General features: G+C 32.9%; 3 protein-coding genes across 9 annotated transcripts; 1 reads left to right on the top strand and 2 right to left on the bottom strand.

Moving 5' to 3' along the window:
• Positions 1 to 693: 693 nt before the first annotated feature.
• LOC112777336 (uncharacterized) lies at positions 694 to 2,782 on the bottom strand. 6 transcript variants are annotated; one of them, XR_003190384.3, is made up of 5 exons: positions 2,484 to 2,782; positions 2,274 to 2,392; positions 1,880 to 1,950; positions 1,458 to 1,480; positions 694 to 954 (listed from the first exon to the last, which is right to left on the bottom strand). XR_003190384.3 is itself a non-coding variant. In XM_025821689.3 (4 exons), the coding sequence occupies exons 1-3, from the start codon at positions 2,624 to 2,626 to the stop codon at positions 1,928 to 1,930; spliced, it is 285 nt and encodes a 94-aa protein (XP_025677474.1). In that variant the 5' UTR covers positions 2,627 to 2,782; the 3' UTR covers positions 694 to 954; positions 1,880 to 1,927. The 6 variants fall into 6 exon arrangements, 5 of the variants coding, with proteins under 5 accessions (XP_025677474.1, XP_025677475.1, XP_025677472.1 ...); XM_025821689.3 differs by lacking the exon at positions 1,458 to 1,480; XM_025821690.3 differs by lacking the exon at positions 1,880 to 1,950 and having other exon boundaries at positions 2,484 to 2,778.
• A 3,344-nt stretch (positions 2,783 to 6,126) lies between these two features.
• On the top strand, positions 6,127 to 8,798 carry LOC112779173 (uncharacterized). The gene is made up of 3 exons (XM_029295830.2): positions 6,127 to 7,000; positions 7,138 to 7,626; positions 8,095 to 8,798. The coding sequence occupies exons 1-3, from the start codon at positions 6,127 to 6,129 to the stop codon at positions 8,796 to 8,798; spliced, it is 2,067 nt and encodes a 688-aa protein (XP_029151663.2).
• Positions 8,799 to 9,844: 1,046 nt separating this feature from the next.
• Positions 9,845 to 14,962, bottom strand: LOC112777480 (alpha-L-fucosidase 2). Of its 2 annotated transcripts, none has more exons than XM_025821861.3 (12): positions 14,800 to 14,962; positions 14,550 to 14,679; positions 14,266 to 14,470; positions 13,368 to 13,513; positions 12,269 to 13,164; positions 12,038 to 12,170; positions 11,732 to 11,890; positions 11,416 to 11,640; positions 11,232 to 11,333; positions 10,935 to 11,070; positions 10,566 to 10,761; positions 9,845 to 10,397 (listed from the first exon to the last, which is right to left on the bottom strand). In XM_025821861.3, the coding sequence occupies exons 2-12, from the start codon at positions 14,634 to 14,636 to the stop codon at positions 10,094 to 10,096; spliced, it is 2,589 nt and encodes an 862-aa protein (XP_025677646.1). In that variant the 5' UTR covers positions 14,637 to 14,679; positions 14,800 to 14,962; the 3' UTR covers positions 9,845 to 10,093. The 2 variants fall into 2 exon arrangements, with proteins under 2 accessions (XP_025677646.1, XP_072083567.1); XM_072227466.1 differs by having other exon boundaries at positions 14,266 to 14,467; positions 14,800 to 14,940.
• Positions 14,963 to 15,248: the final 286 nt, after the last annotated feature.

Below are 15,248 nucleotides of genomic sequence, written 5' to 3'. Positions count from 1 at the left end.
TTGAACTTAAGGCTCTGAATGACTGACCATCTATGTAGTATAAAAAATATATTACTACACTATCTTCATGTGTAAAAAGTACACAAAAATTACCAACGAATTATAATTCAAATAACATAATCTCTCTATATTCACTTAGAGGTTGCAAATTCGAATCTCTCTATCTTTAGTTTAAAAAAAAGAAAAAATCAGTCCGATGTTTAAAACATTACTTTCAACCAAATAATCCAATGGAGAAACTTGTACTTTTCGGTTTAAACAAGCGATATACTTATTACTTAGTTTAACTTTTTGAAGAATTACTCTTAGAAAAATTAAGTTTAAAGAATTACTTTTTAATTGTGCGTAGTTTGAATATGTTAAAAATAAGTGTAAAGAGTAGTGAAATTTCAATTCGCAAAATTAAAAATAACTTTATTTTGGTTGTCCTAAAATAGGAATTAATTTGAACAACCAAACTTAAGTGTGGGCGGAAACCAAACATTCTCTTAAGCAGTTCATACTTAATAGAATTTAAGATCATTTATGATTCAACACTTTTCCCCTATTCTTATTTCTCCGGCACAATTCCACTTTAGTTAGACTACGAAATTTGGTTAATCCCACATGTGTGCCCCCTTTCAATTCTTGCAAGAAAAATGCATCCCTCCATTTGTGTAAGGAAAAAAAAAATACTATTCCCAAAAACAGAAGTAGAAAACAGCAAACATGTACAACATTTAACCAAAAGCCACAAATAATCAAGGTCTAATTTTAATGTATTTGCAATTTGAAAAGAAAAAAGAGGTTCTTCTACCCTCTTACTGAATCAGAAATAGTCAAAATTAAGGATAGCAAAACGGATTAGGGTCTCACTTCCTACAAATGTCACTTCCCAGAAAATACTATCCATAATATATTGATCCGCCATATTCTTTAAGGCAGTTATGCAAATCCAATAGCTTTCTCACGTACCTGCAGCAACAATGCAGGTCATAAGAAAATAGAAGTACAGTAGATTACATGTCGTCAGATACAATCTTACGAAGCCAGCTCCATAGCACTTGTTTACAAGTTAATATAACATAAAAGAAACGATTCAGAATTTATATCATCACGCACAAGGACATGCATGGCATCATTTACCCTGAAACCACAAAAATACTAGGGATTTCTGGATACTCAAGATGGTAGCCACATCTAAGATGTAGATTGGCTTAAGCCAGAACCAGGATGTAACAATTTAAAGAAGTACTTTACTACTTCAACGAAAAGAAGGCAATAATTCCAATCATCATTTACATCAAAGGATAGGTGGTAACTTTATTCGCCACACCATGCCTAGCTGCCTGAAACTTCCAAATTGCCTTCACAGGCAGAATTTCAAGCAGGGGGTAACAAAAATCTCACATCTTTCAGACCAATGGATTGAAGTTGGGTGATAAGTTCAACCAAAACAATTAAAGGGGATTTAGTACCTCAACTCAGGAATCAGGATCACCTGTGAAAGGAATGAAGTTTCCCATTAGTCGTACTAGAAGAACCGATGAAAGGGTTGAACATAAAGCCGTTTCCAGGATGACTTAGGCAGGATTTTATTTTTTAGTTAAAGTAAATTTATACATAGAATAGATCGACAATAGATGGCCAAGTTGTCCCATCACATGACTTCATTGTGAGAAACCTCCATGATTCAGATTGTAAACATAGAAAATCTTATATTGAAACTGATTTCAAGGAATTTAAAAAGACAAATACCAGAAGGATATGTAGGGTATATCTCACTACTTCAGTTACTTCCTCTCTAGATATCATCAACCACTCTCACTTGTATATGGATTTAAGTAAAAACACTTTAAAACTTATAATCTTAGATTAAAGGGCGGAAAAAGGAACCTACTATGCAGCATTCTTCTCTCGCCACTGGATGATCAATGTCCTTTGCGCATCACCCATCTTTTCCATTCCTACCTATAAATTCGAATCTTAATACCTTCTCATTAACCAAGCTAGAGAGAGAGACTTGACACACTTCTACCCAATTCACCTCCGTCAAAACTGGACTAACTAAATTTAAACACTTATCTGAGCTTCTCTAAGGCAATTAATTGGAAAACACACGAAAGAAAACCAAAAAAAAAAAAAGGAGCGTTTTCAAAGAGTGGCATAAAAATGATGATGTTAAAAACGAGGTAAAACATTTTGAATGGGGGTTTTATTTATGTATCCTAGAACCAGCACAAGACTCACAAAGATACTGTACTAGCGATCTTGACAAGAACGACGGAAGGTACCATGGGAGAGCTCGCAATAAGCACGCGCGCTAACAGCAAGGTGCGATGTGAGACACGCCACAGCCATCGTGCTATGAACTGGTAACAGTGATTGAATGCACCCTAATTCCCCCAAGTTCCTGTCCCAAACACACATTCACAAATCACACTATATATATATGTATTTATTTCAAAGATTGCAAAAGGAAAATGAAATTTTGGAAGTGGAACCTGGAAGCAGGGATAGAGAAGCGGCGGGAGTGGAGGCGAGGGGCAGCGAGCGGCGGAGGACGAAGGCGGGGAGCGGATGGGCGGAGGGAAGCCCTAGCTGTGGAGATTAGTGAGCGAGAGAGAGATCCAGAACGCCATGCCATTGCTGATTTGCTTCCAATAAAAATCGAAATCTGAGAAATGAAGAACTCAACAACTGAAGCGTGAAGACTGAAGAGGGGGTTTGCGAGGGTTTTGGGATGGCACCTGTGCTAGGTTAAGCCGGGCATTCCTTAAACGCAGTCGTTTTACCTTTGGGTTGTTAACATTGGGCTTAGCCTTTCCTCTTAATAACATTTTTTTTTTGGAATCGGATGCTGGGCTTAGAACCACCCTAATTTGCTTCGGTCCAAACTCCGTTTGACCGTATATTTATCTTTATCTTTATAGTATAGTATACAAATACAAATGGGAAGCTCATTTGCTGACGTGGCGCTCATACGTTGAGTCTGGGAGTTTATTTGCTTACGTGTCGTCACTAGAAATTTTTAGATTTATATTTATAAATTATAAATTATTATTTACTTAGGTTGTTATTTTCAAATTTTAAGTTTGGGTTGTTTTACTTAGGTTGTTATTTTTTAAATTTTAAATTGTTTTATTTGTTTGGGTTGTTTAAATTAAGTTGTTATTTTTTAGATTTCAAATTATTTTATTTAAGTTGTTATTTTTTTAATTTTATTTAGATTTTACTTAGATTATTCTTTTTTATATTTTAACACTATTTTTTAAAAATCTGTTAATTCTTTTTAGCATTATTTTTAAAAATTTTATTGATTTTTTTTTAAATTGCAGCTACATAAATTCTTTTAAAGAAATTTAGAGTTTTAAAAAAAATTACGTTAATTATTCTTCGGTTGTTACATACTAATATTACTATAAATAAAGATTTACGTTAGTTTATAATTTTTAAATTATTATTTGTTTAGGTTGTTATTTTCAAATTTTAAGTTTGGGTTGTTTTACTTAGTTTGTTATTTTTTAAATTTTAAATTAAAGTCAACCAAATTTAAAAAATTTTAGTTATGATGCAACTATAAAAGGATAAGTTATGAGAGATGTAAAGCACCACAATTTAAAGTACATCAATCCCTTTCTTTACATATATCCAAAATCTCCCTACTTATTCCAATGGCTGGTATTCACAAAATTGCTGACATCAATCCTACCATCGACAATTTGTGTGTACGTATACGAGTGATACGGTTATGAACACTATCAAGTTACAAAAATTCTCCATTGCCATACTCAATTGAGATGGTTTGACTCGATGAAGACACGGATTTTCTACTAATATCCTTTTATCCATGACTCCAAGGTTATTTATTTATTTTTTTAAATTAAAGTCTATGTATATTGGATTAGATATTGAATAAGTCTATATTTAACTTTTTTTTTATGTTATTTTCTTTTTTTGGTGTCACTGATGATTCTGACTGTGCATGTAATGTAGTCTTTGACAAGGAGGCAAAACAAGTTTTGGGAAAGAGTTGTGTAGAGATACTTGATCCACTCCTATTGGTAAGATCTAACCAATATTTATTTCTAAAAACATTAGTGAAGATATTTTTATTGGTACTTTTTATATTATTTATTATTAATATATTATGTAATACCTACAGAAAGGAAATTTATTGGATACACCTACACTTTTGCTCAACCTAATTGATAAGATCTTTCTCTTCATCGTTGAAGTTCACATATATGATAATCCACATTTTTTCACCTTCTTATAAAGTTAAGAAGATGACTGATAATGTGGTTTTTTTGTACAGAATTTGTTGCTTGAATTCCAACGAAATTGCGGCCAATGATGAATCCGAATTGTTGGAAAATGCTATTATACCAACTAAGCGACTATCCTCGGAGTCGAAAGATTCGAAGGTGGAAGGAAATACCTCAACTTGCAAGAAGATCAAGATTGAGAAAGAAACTTGAGAATTTGGATGCACATGTTTTGGAATCCCTTTTAGAGTCTATCTAATAGAATAATGCCAAGCATATGTTTGTTTTGGTGAAAACATTGTCTTTTCTTGAGTTATTTTTCTTTTTGTTCTTTTCGATTTTTATGTTTGGAATTTAGAATTTTTTTAAATATAAATTGAAGTTATTTGGTTATTACTTGTGGTTTTATTTTTAATTTGATTCTCACCGTTGATATTATGATAATTTTTAATTTAATATTTAATGTCATAAAGTTATAAATTTCTTCTTTGAATTATTGTTGATATAAGTAAGTTAGTTATTAATTTTTAATGTGTACTTATTTAAAAAAAATCTAATTATAATTTTTAATTAAAGTATTATGTTTAGAATTTTAAATTTAAATTCAAATATTTTTTTTTTGAATTTTTAAGTAAGCAATTGGGTTTGAGAATATTTTTTAAAAATTTATATAATTTATAAGCTACTATGCTAATTACAAAGGATTATAATAAAGTAAATAGAATTATCAGTCTTATTAAGATGTGAAGTTATTTATACTATTTAAAAAAAATATAATACTGTTTAAATTTTAGAAAAAGTATAATAAAGTTAATACTGTTTATGATGAAACTAAAAAAAATTATTTTTAAATTAACAAATTTCTATATTCCTAATGGACAACGGACGTTTGATTAGAAAATTTTATTTAAAAATTTAAAATTTATACTAGCTAATTAGGAAATTCTATTTAAAAATTTTAAATTTGAATTTTTAATACTAATTTCTAATTAAGTTTTTAACCATTTCGATTTTTAAATTTAAATTTTTTTACTTGACACATTTATAAATTTTTATTATTATCTTTTAGATTGTAGAAGTACTTTCATCTTTTTCTCTCTTTTTAAATATTTTTTTCTAAATTTACGTCATTTATAAGGTTATTAATTTTTAGATTATATTTAATTTTATTATTTTTATCGATAAATAATAGGATTGATACTATTTATGACGAAACTAATAAAAATTATTTGTAAATTAACAAATTTCTATATTTTTAATAAACAACAAACGTTTAATTAAAAAAGTTTATTTAAAAATTTTAAATTTGCACTAGCTAATTAGGAAACTCTATTTAAAAATTTGAAATTTAAAATTCTAATACTAATCCATAATTAAATGACTTCTTAACCGTTTTGATTTTTAAATTTAAATTTTTTTTATTTGTCACATTTATAAATTTTTTCTGTTTACTTCGTTTACATTGTTATTTTTTAGATTATCTCAGCACAATAATAGAGATACTTTCATCTTTTTCTCTCTTTTTACTTATAAGTTATTCATTTTCAATCTCTTTATTTAAGGAAATGAAAAAAAAAAGATTTTAACTGTAAGTTGAATTTATTGATCGTAAGATTAAACTTATATTTATTTGAAAAAAGTTACTTTTGAAAAAAAATATATATTATTTTCCGTAAAATATGTTTACGTAACTGAATAAATGAGAATAAAAAGAAAATTAAAGCAGCCAATGAAAATAAAACCTATGCGATTTTACATAGACACTAATTTCATATTCAGCATTTTAGAGAGACACAAAATACATGTTTTTAATGGGTGTTTGTGTATGACCATGTCTTTCATCATTTTAGAGAGACACAAAATACATGTTTGAGTCCATATGGATAACAGGAATGTGGTTCCATACAATGCATATCTGCTGATGTCTTATCAAGCGCATGTTAATGTAGAGTACTGCAACAAGTCGAATGCTATCAAATATTTGTTCAAGTACGTAAATAAAGGTCCAGACAGGGTAGCAGTTGGAGTTACAAAGGAAGTTTCCAGTGGAGAGGATGCTCAGGTTATTGATGAGATCAAACAATTTTATGATTGCAGATATTTGTCTGCATGTGAGGCTATGTGGAGAACCTTAGCGTATGATATTCATCAAAGGTGGCCTTCAGTGATGAGATTAATCTTTCATTTGCCTGGAGAGCAAAATATCATCTTTAAAGATGATGATGATCTTGAAGAAATCGTGGAAGAAGAGGAAGGAAAATGTACAATGTTCTTAACATGGATGGAGGCCAATAAAAAATTTGAAGCAGGTCAAATTTTGACGTATGCTGAGTTTCCAAATCAATTTGTTTATGATAGAGAATCAAGGGAATGGCATCCACGCAAAAGAGGGTATTCTATCGGGAGGTTAAATTATGTTCCACCGGGTACAGGTGATATTTATTATATGAGAATTTTGTTAGCTGTTCAGAGAGGTTGCACAACATATGAGTCTATTAGGACAGTTAATGGAATTACATATTCTAGCTTCCAAGATGCTTGCTATTCCATGGGACTACTGTGCGATGATAGGAAATTCATTGCAGCTATTAATGAGGTAGCTGAACTTGCATCTGGTAATCAATTGAGAAAATTATTTGCGATGCTACTGATATCTAATAGCATTAGCAACCCAGAGCGTGTTTGGAATGCAACTTGGACATTATTAGCTGATGGAATACTATATGAGAGGAGAAAAGCTTTGAAAAATCAAGGTATTTTACTATATCTTTTTTTTTTTTATATCAAGATTGTATTCTCTTATTATCTTTATTTTTATTAATAATATTAATAGTTTTATTTTAGAATTACTTATTAAGTATTTCATAAAACCACTATGTGCTTTTTCTAGGACTAAACATGACTGATGACGAATTGAAAAACCTCTGCCTTATTGAGATTGAGAAGATACTCAACAGCAATGCGAGATCTTTAAGAGACTATCAATCAATGCCATATCCTGAGATGTCTGATGTTCGCCTTTTTCAGAATAAGCTAATAGAGGAGGAGTTAGCATATGACACAAATGACTTGACTCATACAAACTTATATACAGAACAAAAGATGACTCATGAGCAAAGGTTAGTATTTGATGAGATACTCAATGCTGTTATTACAGACTCTGGTGGTTTTTATTTCATTTATGGGCATGGTGGGTGTGGTAAGACATTTATTTGGAATGGACTTTCTTCTGCTATTCGGTCTAGAGGAAAAATTGTTTTAAATATCGCATCTAGTGGAATTGCTTCTTTACTCCTACCTGGTGGCAGAACGGCTCATTCTAGATTTTCAATACCCATTACAATTACTGATGAATCTACTTGCAACATCAAGCATGGCAGTTTGAAGGCTGAGTTGCTCATCCAAATTAGCTTAATAATTTGGGATGAAGCTCCAATGCTCAATAAAATGTGCTTTGAAGCACTTGATCGGACACTCAGGGATCTTATGTCAGTTACCGATCAACATAAGACACATCAACCATTTGGTGGTAAGGTTGTTGTTCTAGGAGGTGATTTCAGACAGATACTTCCGGTGATTCCGAAAGGAAGTAGACACGATATATTGGCATCCGCTATTAACTCATCCCATCTGTGGTCATTTTGTAAGGTTCTGAAACTGCATACGAATATGAGGCTTCTAATGTCTTCTTCGGATCAAGATGAAGGTGAAATGAAGAGATTTGCTAATTGGATACTTGATGTTGGAAATGGAAATATTGGCTCTGTTGTTGGTGATGAATCAGAAGTTGAAATTCCAAATGATCTATTGATTACAACTACTGATGATCCTCTCGCTCATTTGGTAGACTTTGCATATCCAAATTTATTGCAAAATATGTCAGATTACAGGTATTTTCAGAGTAGGGCAATTCTTGCACCCACGCTTGAGAGTGTCGAGAAGGTAAATGATTTTGTCTTGACAATCTTTCCAGGGATGGAAAAGGAGTATTTGAGCTCTGACACAACATGTCAAGCTGATGAGAATGAAGATGTACAACAAGAGTGGTTCACACCAGAGTTCCTAAATGACATCAAATGTTCGGGACTACCCAATCACAAGTTGACTTTGAAGGCAGGAGTCGCTGTAATGCTACTGCGAAACATAGACCAGACTTCAGGTTTATGTAACGGGACAAGATTAATAGTTAACGAACTTGGCAGCAACGTAATTGGAGCGACGGTAGTGACCGGTAGAAATATTGGAGATAAAGTGTACATTCCAAGAATGAACTTGATCCCTTCAGATTCAGGATTGCCATTTAAGTTCCAACGGAGACAATTTCCATTGACAGTATGCTTTGCAATGACCATTAACAAGAGTCAGGGTCAATCATTATCACATGTAGGGCTTTATTTGCCAAAATCAGTGTTCACCCATGGACAACTTTATGTTGCTTTGTCAAGAGTTAAGAGTCGCAGTGGCCTCAGGGTTTTAATTCTAGACGAAGACGGCAATTCAAAGTCATCAACAACAAATGTCGTGTTCAAAGAGGTTTTTAATAATATTTAGGTAAGAATAATATTATTTTTATTTTAATAGCATGTTATGATTTATACTTTTGTACAAATATTTACTATAGATATAACTAATTTATCTATAACTCTTTTTTCAGATTTGAAATGAAGTGTATAACAAGGAGCCCAACATCCTATGCCAATTGCTTTTCTAATGAAGTTAGTAAGATACTAAATTATCGATCGATAAATTTTTATTAGCTTTTTATATAAAATTTAGTGTAAAATTAACATGCTATTATTACAGTTATATATGTTCTTATTTTTTTCATGTCTCCCTCCTTATGCTTTAAGAATATTATAAACTTCAAACTCTTCTATTTATATTTTACTTTGAATAAAGATAAAACAACATTTAATACGTTTATTATATAACGACGATGATAGTGTTATACTAAATTTAAGAAAATATATGGTTATAAAATATTAATTTTAATTTAACTTATCAAATTTAAATATAAGCCCGTGCATCGCACAGGTTTAACACTAGTATACTAAACAAATAAGAAATAGAGTGAATATCCCACCCGACCCTACCCGACCCTGACAATTATTCCGAAAAGACAACGAGGCTCCAAGAAAAAAAATATCCAATTCAGCTCCGGATCTATTTTTTTTAAACTGAGTAGTTTCTATGTCAAAAAAAACAACATTGACTTTTTTTGACACAGGGACCTTGTTGTCCTTTCAAAGTAATTATCAGGGGTCGAGTTGGTTTTTTTTTGTCAAGAACTTCGTTGTCTTTCGAAGTAATTGTTAGAGGCTGTTTCAGGTTTTTTTCTAAGAAGTATTATATACAACCAACTTTTTTTAATTAGGTGATTAGCTCATTTTTCCGCTTAAGAATCGGTTTAATGACCAACAGAATAAAACATATGCTTAATAATTGGCCAAAAAGTGGTATACCGAAAAGAAATTAAGAAATTGCACAATTTGGAAAGCCTAACTCCTAAGCTTTACTCTGTAAGATCTTGATACTCAAAATAAGTAAATAACATTAATGGTCCATTCACGTGTAGCTGAATAAAGAAAACATAGGTCTTTTTAGGTATTAAAACAAATGGTAGTATTATACTATTAAATGGCTTTATACCCTCAACTGTTGTGCAAATACATTGACCGAATATTTCACTGTTAAATTACATGATCCGTGGCTAAGATAACACTCTAGGAAGAATACAATTATAAATCATCATGAAATGAAATGAAATGAATCAAGATGTAACAAATGAATGCATGCTCCTTAGTGGAATTATTGGCCAGGTTGGAAGAAAGATTTCAATGAATCACTTAAAGAGAGTATGTCTTCACACACTTCAACTGGTTATTGTAAGAGTAAACTATGCCTGGTGATAATTCAGCTAGCACCATGGTTTCTCTATGGTGTAGTCTCACTTGGGATTTCTGGTTTTCTGACCATAGCCCAACTTCATGCAGATCACCTTCTTTCCAGCATATGTTCACTGTGATCCCGCCGCGTACTTTCAATCCTTTCACGCAGCCGTTCGGCCATTTGTCGCGAGGCAACGCCGGAAGCAAGTAAAGGTCCTTCATTGTGCTGTGAACAAGCATTTCTGCAACTGCTGTTGAAAAACTGAAAACAAACCATTTGTCAACACTCAACAGGTTTCTAAAGCAAGAGTTTTATTTTTGATCAGTGAGAAAAGTATATAGTTATACTTCAGCTCAAGCTTTTATATGGTGTTAGTGTGATTGACAAGATAGAAAAATGGTAGAGATCTTTCATAAATATGGGGTTTACCCAAAGTTAGCATCAATCTGGAATGGAGGATGTGTAGTGAAGAGGTTACTGTAGAGTCCTCCTTCATAATTACTTTCATGAAAAGGATCCACCAATACAATCAAGTGCTTTATCATGCGATATGCATGCTCACTGTTCTTAAGTCTTGCCCATAACGCAGCTTTCCAAGTTGTTGACCACCCTGGACCTTCCTCTCCTGAATCACAGTGCAAAATTGGCAACCCATGTTGAATTATTTTATAGTACCAAGGATAAAAATTTGCAGCTTTATGTCATAGATACAAGGTAACATAAACATAGTAGTATTGTAAGAAATATCAGGCATGCATATTGTAAGAAAAAGTTAAATGTTCACACCAAAACACAAACCTCTTTTAATTAGAGTATAATCTGCGGCTTTACAGAGGTCTGGAGTTTTGTCAGGAGTTATTGTGTGCCCTGGAAACAGGCCAAATAAATGTGAAACATGTCTATGATGTATTTCAGGGTCTTGGAAATCTTCTGCCTGAAAAACAAATAAGGTCTTAAGTTAGCATGTTGTTTAAAACCAACACAGAATGCAAAACCTTATTTATTCTCTGTTGATCAGTGAAATAAGAATAAATACCATACGCCACGCGACATAAACTGGAGAGATGAACAACAGAGAATGGAGGGCATACATACCCATTCCATAATGGAACCATCACTAGCAATTTTTGTTGGTGGAAGCTTGGACTGAACCTCAGTTACCCTTTTGATAATAGCATCATTACTTGTCCCCAGAACCTGTATTTGAGGAACTTATTGACCAAGATAAAATCAGGATAACAGGAAACAACCGTTGCTTTGAGCACAAGATCAACTTCACCTCAGCAGCAGATACAATTGAAGAGAAAACTTCTTTGATGATCGATATGTCCATAGTAGTCGAGTAGCTCACACTGGCAGGCTTTTGATCTGGTGCAATGAACATGTGCTCTGGTGAAGTTGATGGGTTGGTTTCTAATAATCCATTAGGACCTTCAATCAACCAATCCAACAGAAACGAAGTACATCCTTCCAATAAAGGATATGCCTTATTTTTTAGAAAATCCTAATATGAAACAAAAATCACTCATTACTATAGGATATGAATACCCCAAAAAAGGAAAGGAAATATTAATGCAAGTGCCATCATAACTTACTTTGTCCATTGTATAAGTATAATGCTCCCATAGATGGGTACAAAGCCAAGCTCCACCCATTGGCCATAATGCCCAAACTGCAAGACCTCGATCTGGGGACGATTTAGCCCATATGTCAGAAACTTGATGTGCAACCCAACCGTTTGCTTCATAGTTCACCTGTATACAGTATCAAATGGTGTTCAGGATGCAATATATGAAATCCATGAGAAGGTGGCTAGATTGCTGTGCAAATGGCTATATGCTATAATAACCTTTTTTTCGTTTGCTTCAAGTGGAGCCGAGGAGAAAAGGAGGAGGAAATACCTTTGCAGTTTTACTACCAGTGACTGACAAAGAGGAAATGTAATCAAATAATGGCTCTTGACATTCATGTAGATTGCAAGCAAGAGTTGGCCAATAGTTCATTTGAAGATTAATGTTCAAGTGAGGCGCACCGCTGCATGATAACAAAGGAATACAAGTTACAAACTCTACTGCATTCCTGCTAATACAGAAATTAGTATGAAATGAAATGAACATGATAGAAAAACATACTCCCATGCAGGCTCAAGATTCTTGTTCCATATGCCCTGTAGATTTGAGACCTGAGTTCCAGCACGCGAACTAGAAATTAGTATATACCTACCATATTGAAACAAGAGCTCCACAAATGAAGGATCTTCATCTGTTTGAAAAGAGCTGATCCTCGCCAAAGTTGGAATGGTTTGAGGGATGTTAGATTGAGAGGAAACCAATTTCCTATTCTTCACAGCAGCCTTGCTGCTTTTCGAGAGTTGCAACGACACACGATGAAATAGATTTTGATAGTCATCCAAATGGCGTGAATAAAGGTTAGCATATGACAACTTTTTAACCGATTTCATTGTATTGAGAGAATCTGAAGTAGGATTCTTCTTAGAGTTTTCAGGCTTAGTGAATGGCCCATCAAATGAAGAAGAAGCTGTCAGAAGCAAAATAGCAGAATCTGAACCTTCAATCCTAAGCTTTGGACCTTCCAAAACATGCACAACCCCCTTCTCACCAGTAATTTGTACATCAAGGACAGCAGAAAACTTAATTCCCTTCGGATCAATACTTGAATTAGCCATCGATGAAGGTGGTGACTTTGCATTCGGTGGTATCCTTCTGCTAGGACAGCTTCCTTCCATTATTACCTGATTTTGGCCACTAACTTGCAAATTGTGAGGTAATTTGCTATCCAAAGACACTGTAAATGACAAAGAAGCTGGCTTGCTTGCAGAAATCCTTGACACTATCACTTGGTCTGGATAAGAAGCAAAATGTTCTCTGCTGAATTCAACATCACCAACAGAGTATTTTACTTTTGCTGTTGCAGTATCCAAATCCAGCTCTCTGTAGTAAGACTCATTCGAGTATACAGCATGAGAATCGTCAAATTCTAGCTTGATATCACCAAGAAGTTGGTACACCTTCACATTAAGTCATAACAGTTAGAGATGATTACCAACAATGACTAATTTAAAGCTTCTACCAACTCAGAAAAATGAGAATCCTAGTTGAATAAAAGCATGTAACTTATATATTAACAATTTAGCAATAACATATCATGCTGCTGGGTTGTCAAAACTTATTTTGGTGATGGTGGATATATTTACTGTAACAAATTACTTACAGCAGAAGGCTCTCCTGACAAATTGACAGCTTCTTCTGTAGCTTGAGAGTAATTTCTGTTATCAACAAGTTTTCGAACTTTAGCCAATGCTGCTGGAGCACTACTGTTGGTGTAATCGCCAGGCATTCCAGTCCAAAGTGTGTCTTCTGTTAAAGCAATTCAAGAACCTTCATGGTCTCAAATAAATGATAGCAATCTACTTTCAAACTCCAAAAGAACATGAAGCCAAATCTAATTGTTTTTTTTAATCCCATGTTGAGTTTCTAGCAACAAACTAAACTGCCCAGACACAGCATTCTATCAATTATTTTTAAGTCATAATTAATGGCCTGTATCAGTATACATACCGTTTTAAAGGTTTTAAGATTTTTGTGAAAATAATGTTTTATGTTAATAATTTAAATATGAATAAAAGAGAAACTGACTACTTATTTAACAGTTTAGTCTTTTCAAAATGCACGTGATATTATGATATTAGGCTACTAGCTTGGTCCATAAAAAGATTTTTGAGATATATATATATACACACACACACTACATGTTGACATCTTTTTGGATCATTCATTTTTGTTTTTCATGCTCACCAGTTTATTTATCATGTGACATTATTCGGAGACTAACACAATGCCATATGCATCTTTTAAGAACTAGACAAAAGAATATATTAGAGTAATTAAGTGATATTATACATTATACTAATATAAATCATAAATGTATATTTGGGAATTAAATAACCAGTCTATTCAAAAAAAAACTTTAACTAAAATAATTTTTTCCTAGAGGAAGAAAAAAAAAAAAAGCTGATGAAAATATCCAAAAAAAACACGAAAAGATAAGATCCAGCAAAAAGTGTGCAAGATTTGGACTTTCTAAAAAAGAAAGACACTTTAAGACTAACCATTTAGCTGGAGAAGCTCCGATGAAACACCACCCCAAATCATAGCCCCAAGACGGCCATTTCCGATGGGTATGGCATCGGTCCAGTTGATTGCAGCTTCAGAGAACGTAACCTTCAATGGCCTGCTACCACCATCCTCTTCCTCCATTCCACTTATTGTCCTCCACCACTCTTTCTGTGGGGCTCTCCGTACCATATTATTCTCCTCCATTGCAAAAGAAAGAGATATTCAGAAAAAGGCAGAGATTCAGAAAGAGCAGCAGGGGTACGGTTTAGCTACTTACTGGTTTTGAGGAATGAGAAGGTGAAGCATAGAAAAGAAACAACAGCAGAGTCAGCAATAGCCTTGGAGGAACTTGAAGTGAAGTCATCGAAGCAGGAATGATACAATGCAATCACAAAAGAATCTAATGCCTAATGCAACAACACAATTAGTTACAATTAAGCACACTATGGTACGTAATAATATTATAATGAAATAATTAAAGGTAAAGTATATTATACTCAAGAAATGATGATGAAAAGAACATCAACCTCGTAAGTCGTAAAGAGAAAGGAGAATCTTGTTGGCGGTGGGAGTGGGATGAAGAAGAAGAAGAAGAAGAAGTAAATAAATAAATGGCACGTGAAGGTGCAGGATAAGTCCGGTGGGAGCTGCAACCTGCGGGACAGTCCAGACTGTATGGTTTGTATACATAGATAGATAGATGTACTAAGATTTACTATATGATATGATTTTGATTATATTTATATTTAAATTTAAATAAAAGAGGAATATTAATTATTAAGAGTCAACAAATTTTATAATTTATAATTATTAATTAATTATGATTCATGTTTTTAATAATATAATATAAAATAATTTATTTTTTTTAATTAAATATTGATCAAATTTTAATAAAAATACTGTATTCTAACCCTTCTCTAAATGAAATAAAAGAATGGTTTGGTGGGATGTATTTTGGGATGGACAAGAAGGCAAC

The sequence above is a fragment of the Arachis hypogaea genome, chromosome 19 (genome assembly GCF_003086295.3).
Source record: "Arachis hypogaea cultivar Tifrunner chromosome 19, arahy.Tifrunner.gnm2.J5K5, whole genome shotgun sequence".
Lineage (NCBI taxonomy): Eukaryota > Viridiplantae > Streptophyta > Magnoliopsida > Fabales > Fabaceae > Arachis > Arachis hypogaea.
Note: the sequence above shows the minus strand (reverse complement) of the source record. Positions and strands in the feature narration are given on the sequence as shown.

Coding starts and splice junctions, on each gene's coding strand:
- LOC112777336 (XM_025821687.3), bottom strand. CDS start 2,626: ATGGCATGGCGTTCTGGATCTCTCTCTCGCTCACTAATCTCCACAGCT. Junction 2,393..2,483: donor TTCTCTATCCCTGCTTCCAG/GTTCCACTTCCA, acceptor TGTTTGGGACAG/GAACTTGGGGGAATTAGGGT.
- LOC112779173 (XM_029295830.2), top strand. CDS start 6,127: ATGGATAACAGGAATGTGGTTCCATACAATGCATATCTGCTGATGTCT. Junction 7,001..7,137: donor AAAAGCTTTGAAAAATCAAG/GTATTTTACTAT, acceptor TGCTTTTTCTAG/GACTAAACATGACTGATGAC. Junction 7,627..8,094: donor TTGCAACATCAAGCATGGCA/GTTTGAAGGCTG, acceptor CTCATTTGGTAG/ACTTTGCATATCCAAATTTA.
- LOC112777480 (XM_025821861.3), bottom strand. CDS start 14,636: ATGACTTCACTTCAAGTTCCTCCAAGGCTATTGCTGACTCTGCTGTTG. Junction 12,171..12,268: donor AATCTTGAGCCTGCATGGGA/GTATGTTTTTCT, acceptor GTTATCATGCAG/CGGTGCGCCTCACTTGAACA. Junction 11,641..11,731: donor ATACTTATACAATGGACAAA/GTAAGTTATGAT, acceptor GTTTCATATTAG/GATTTTCTAAAAAATAAGGC.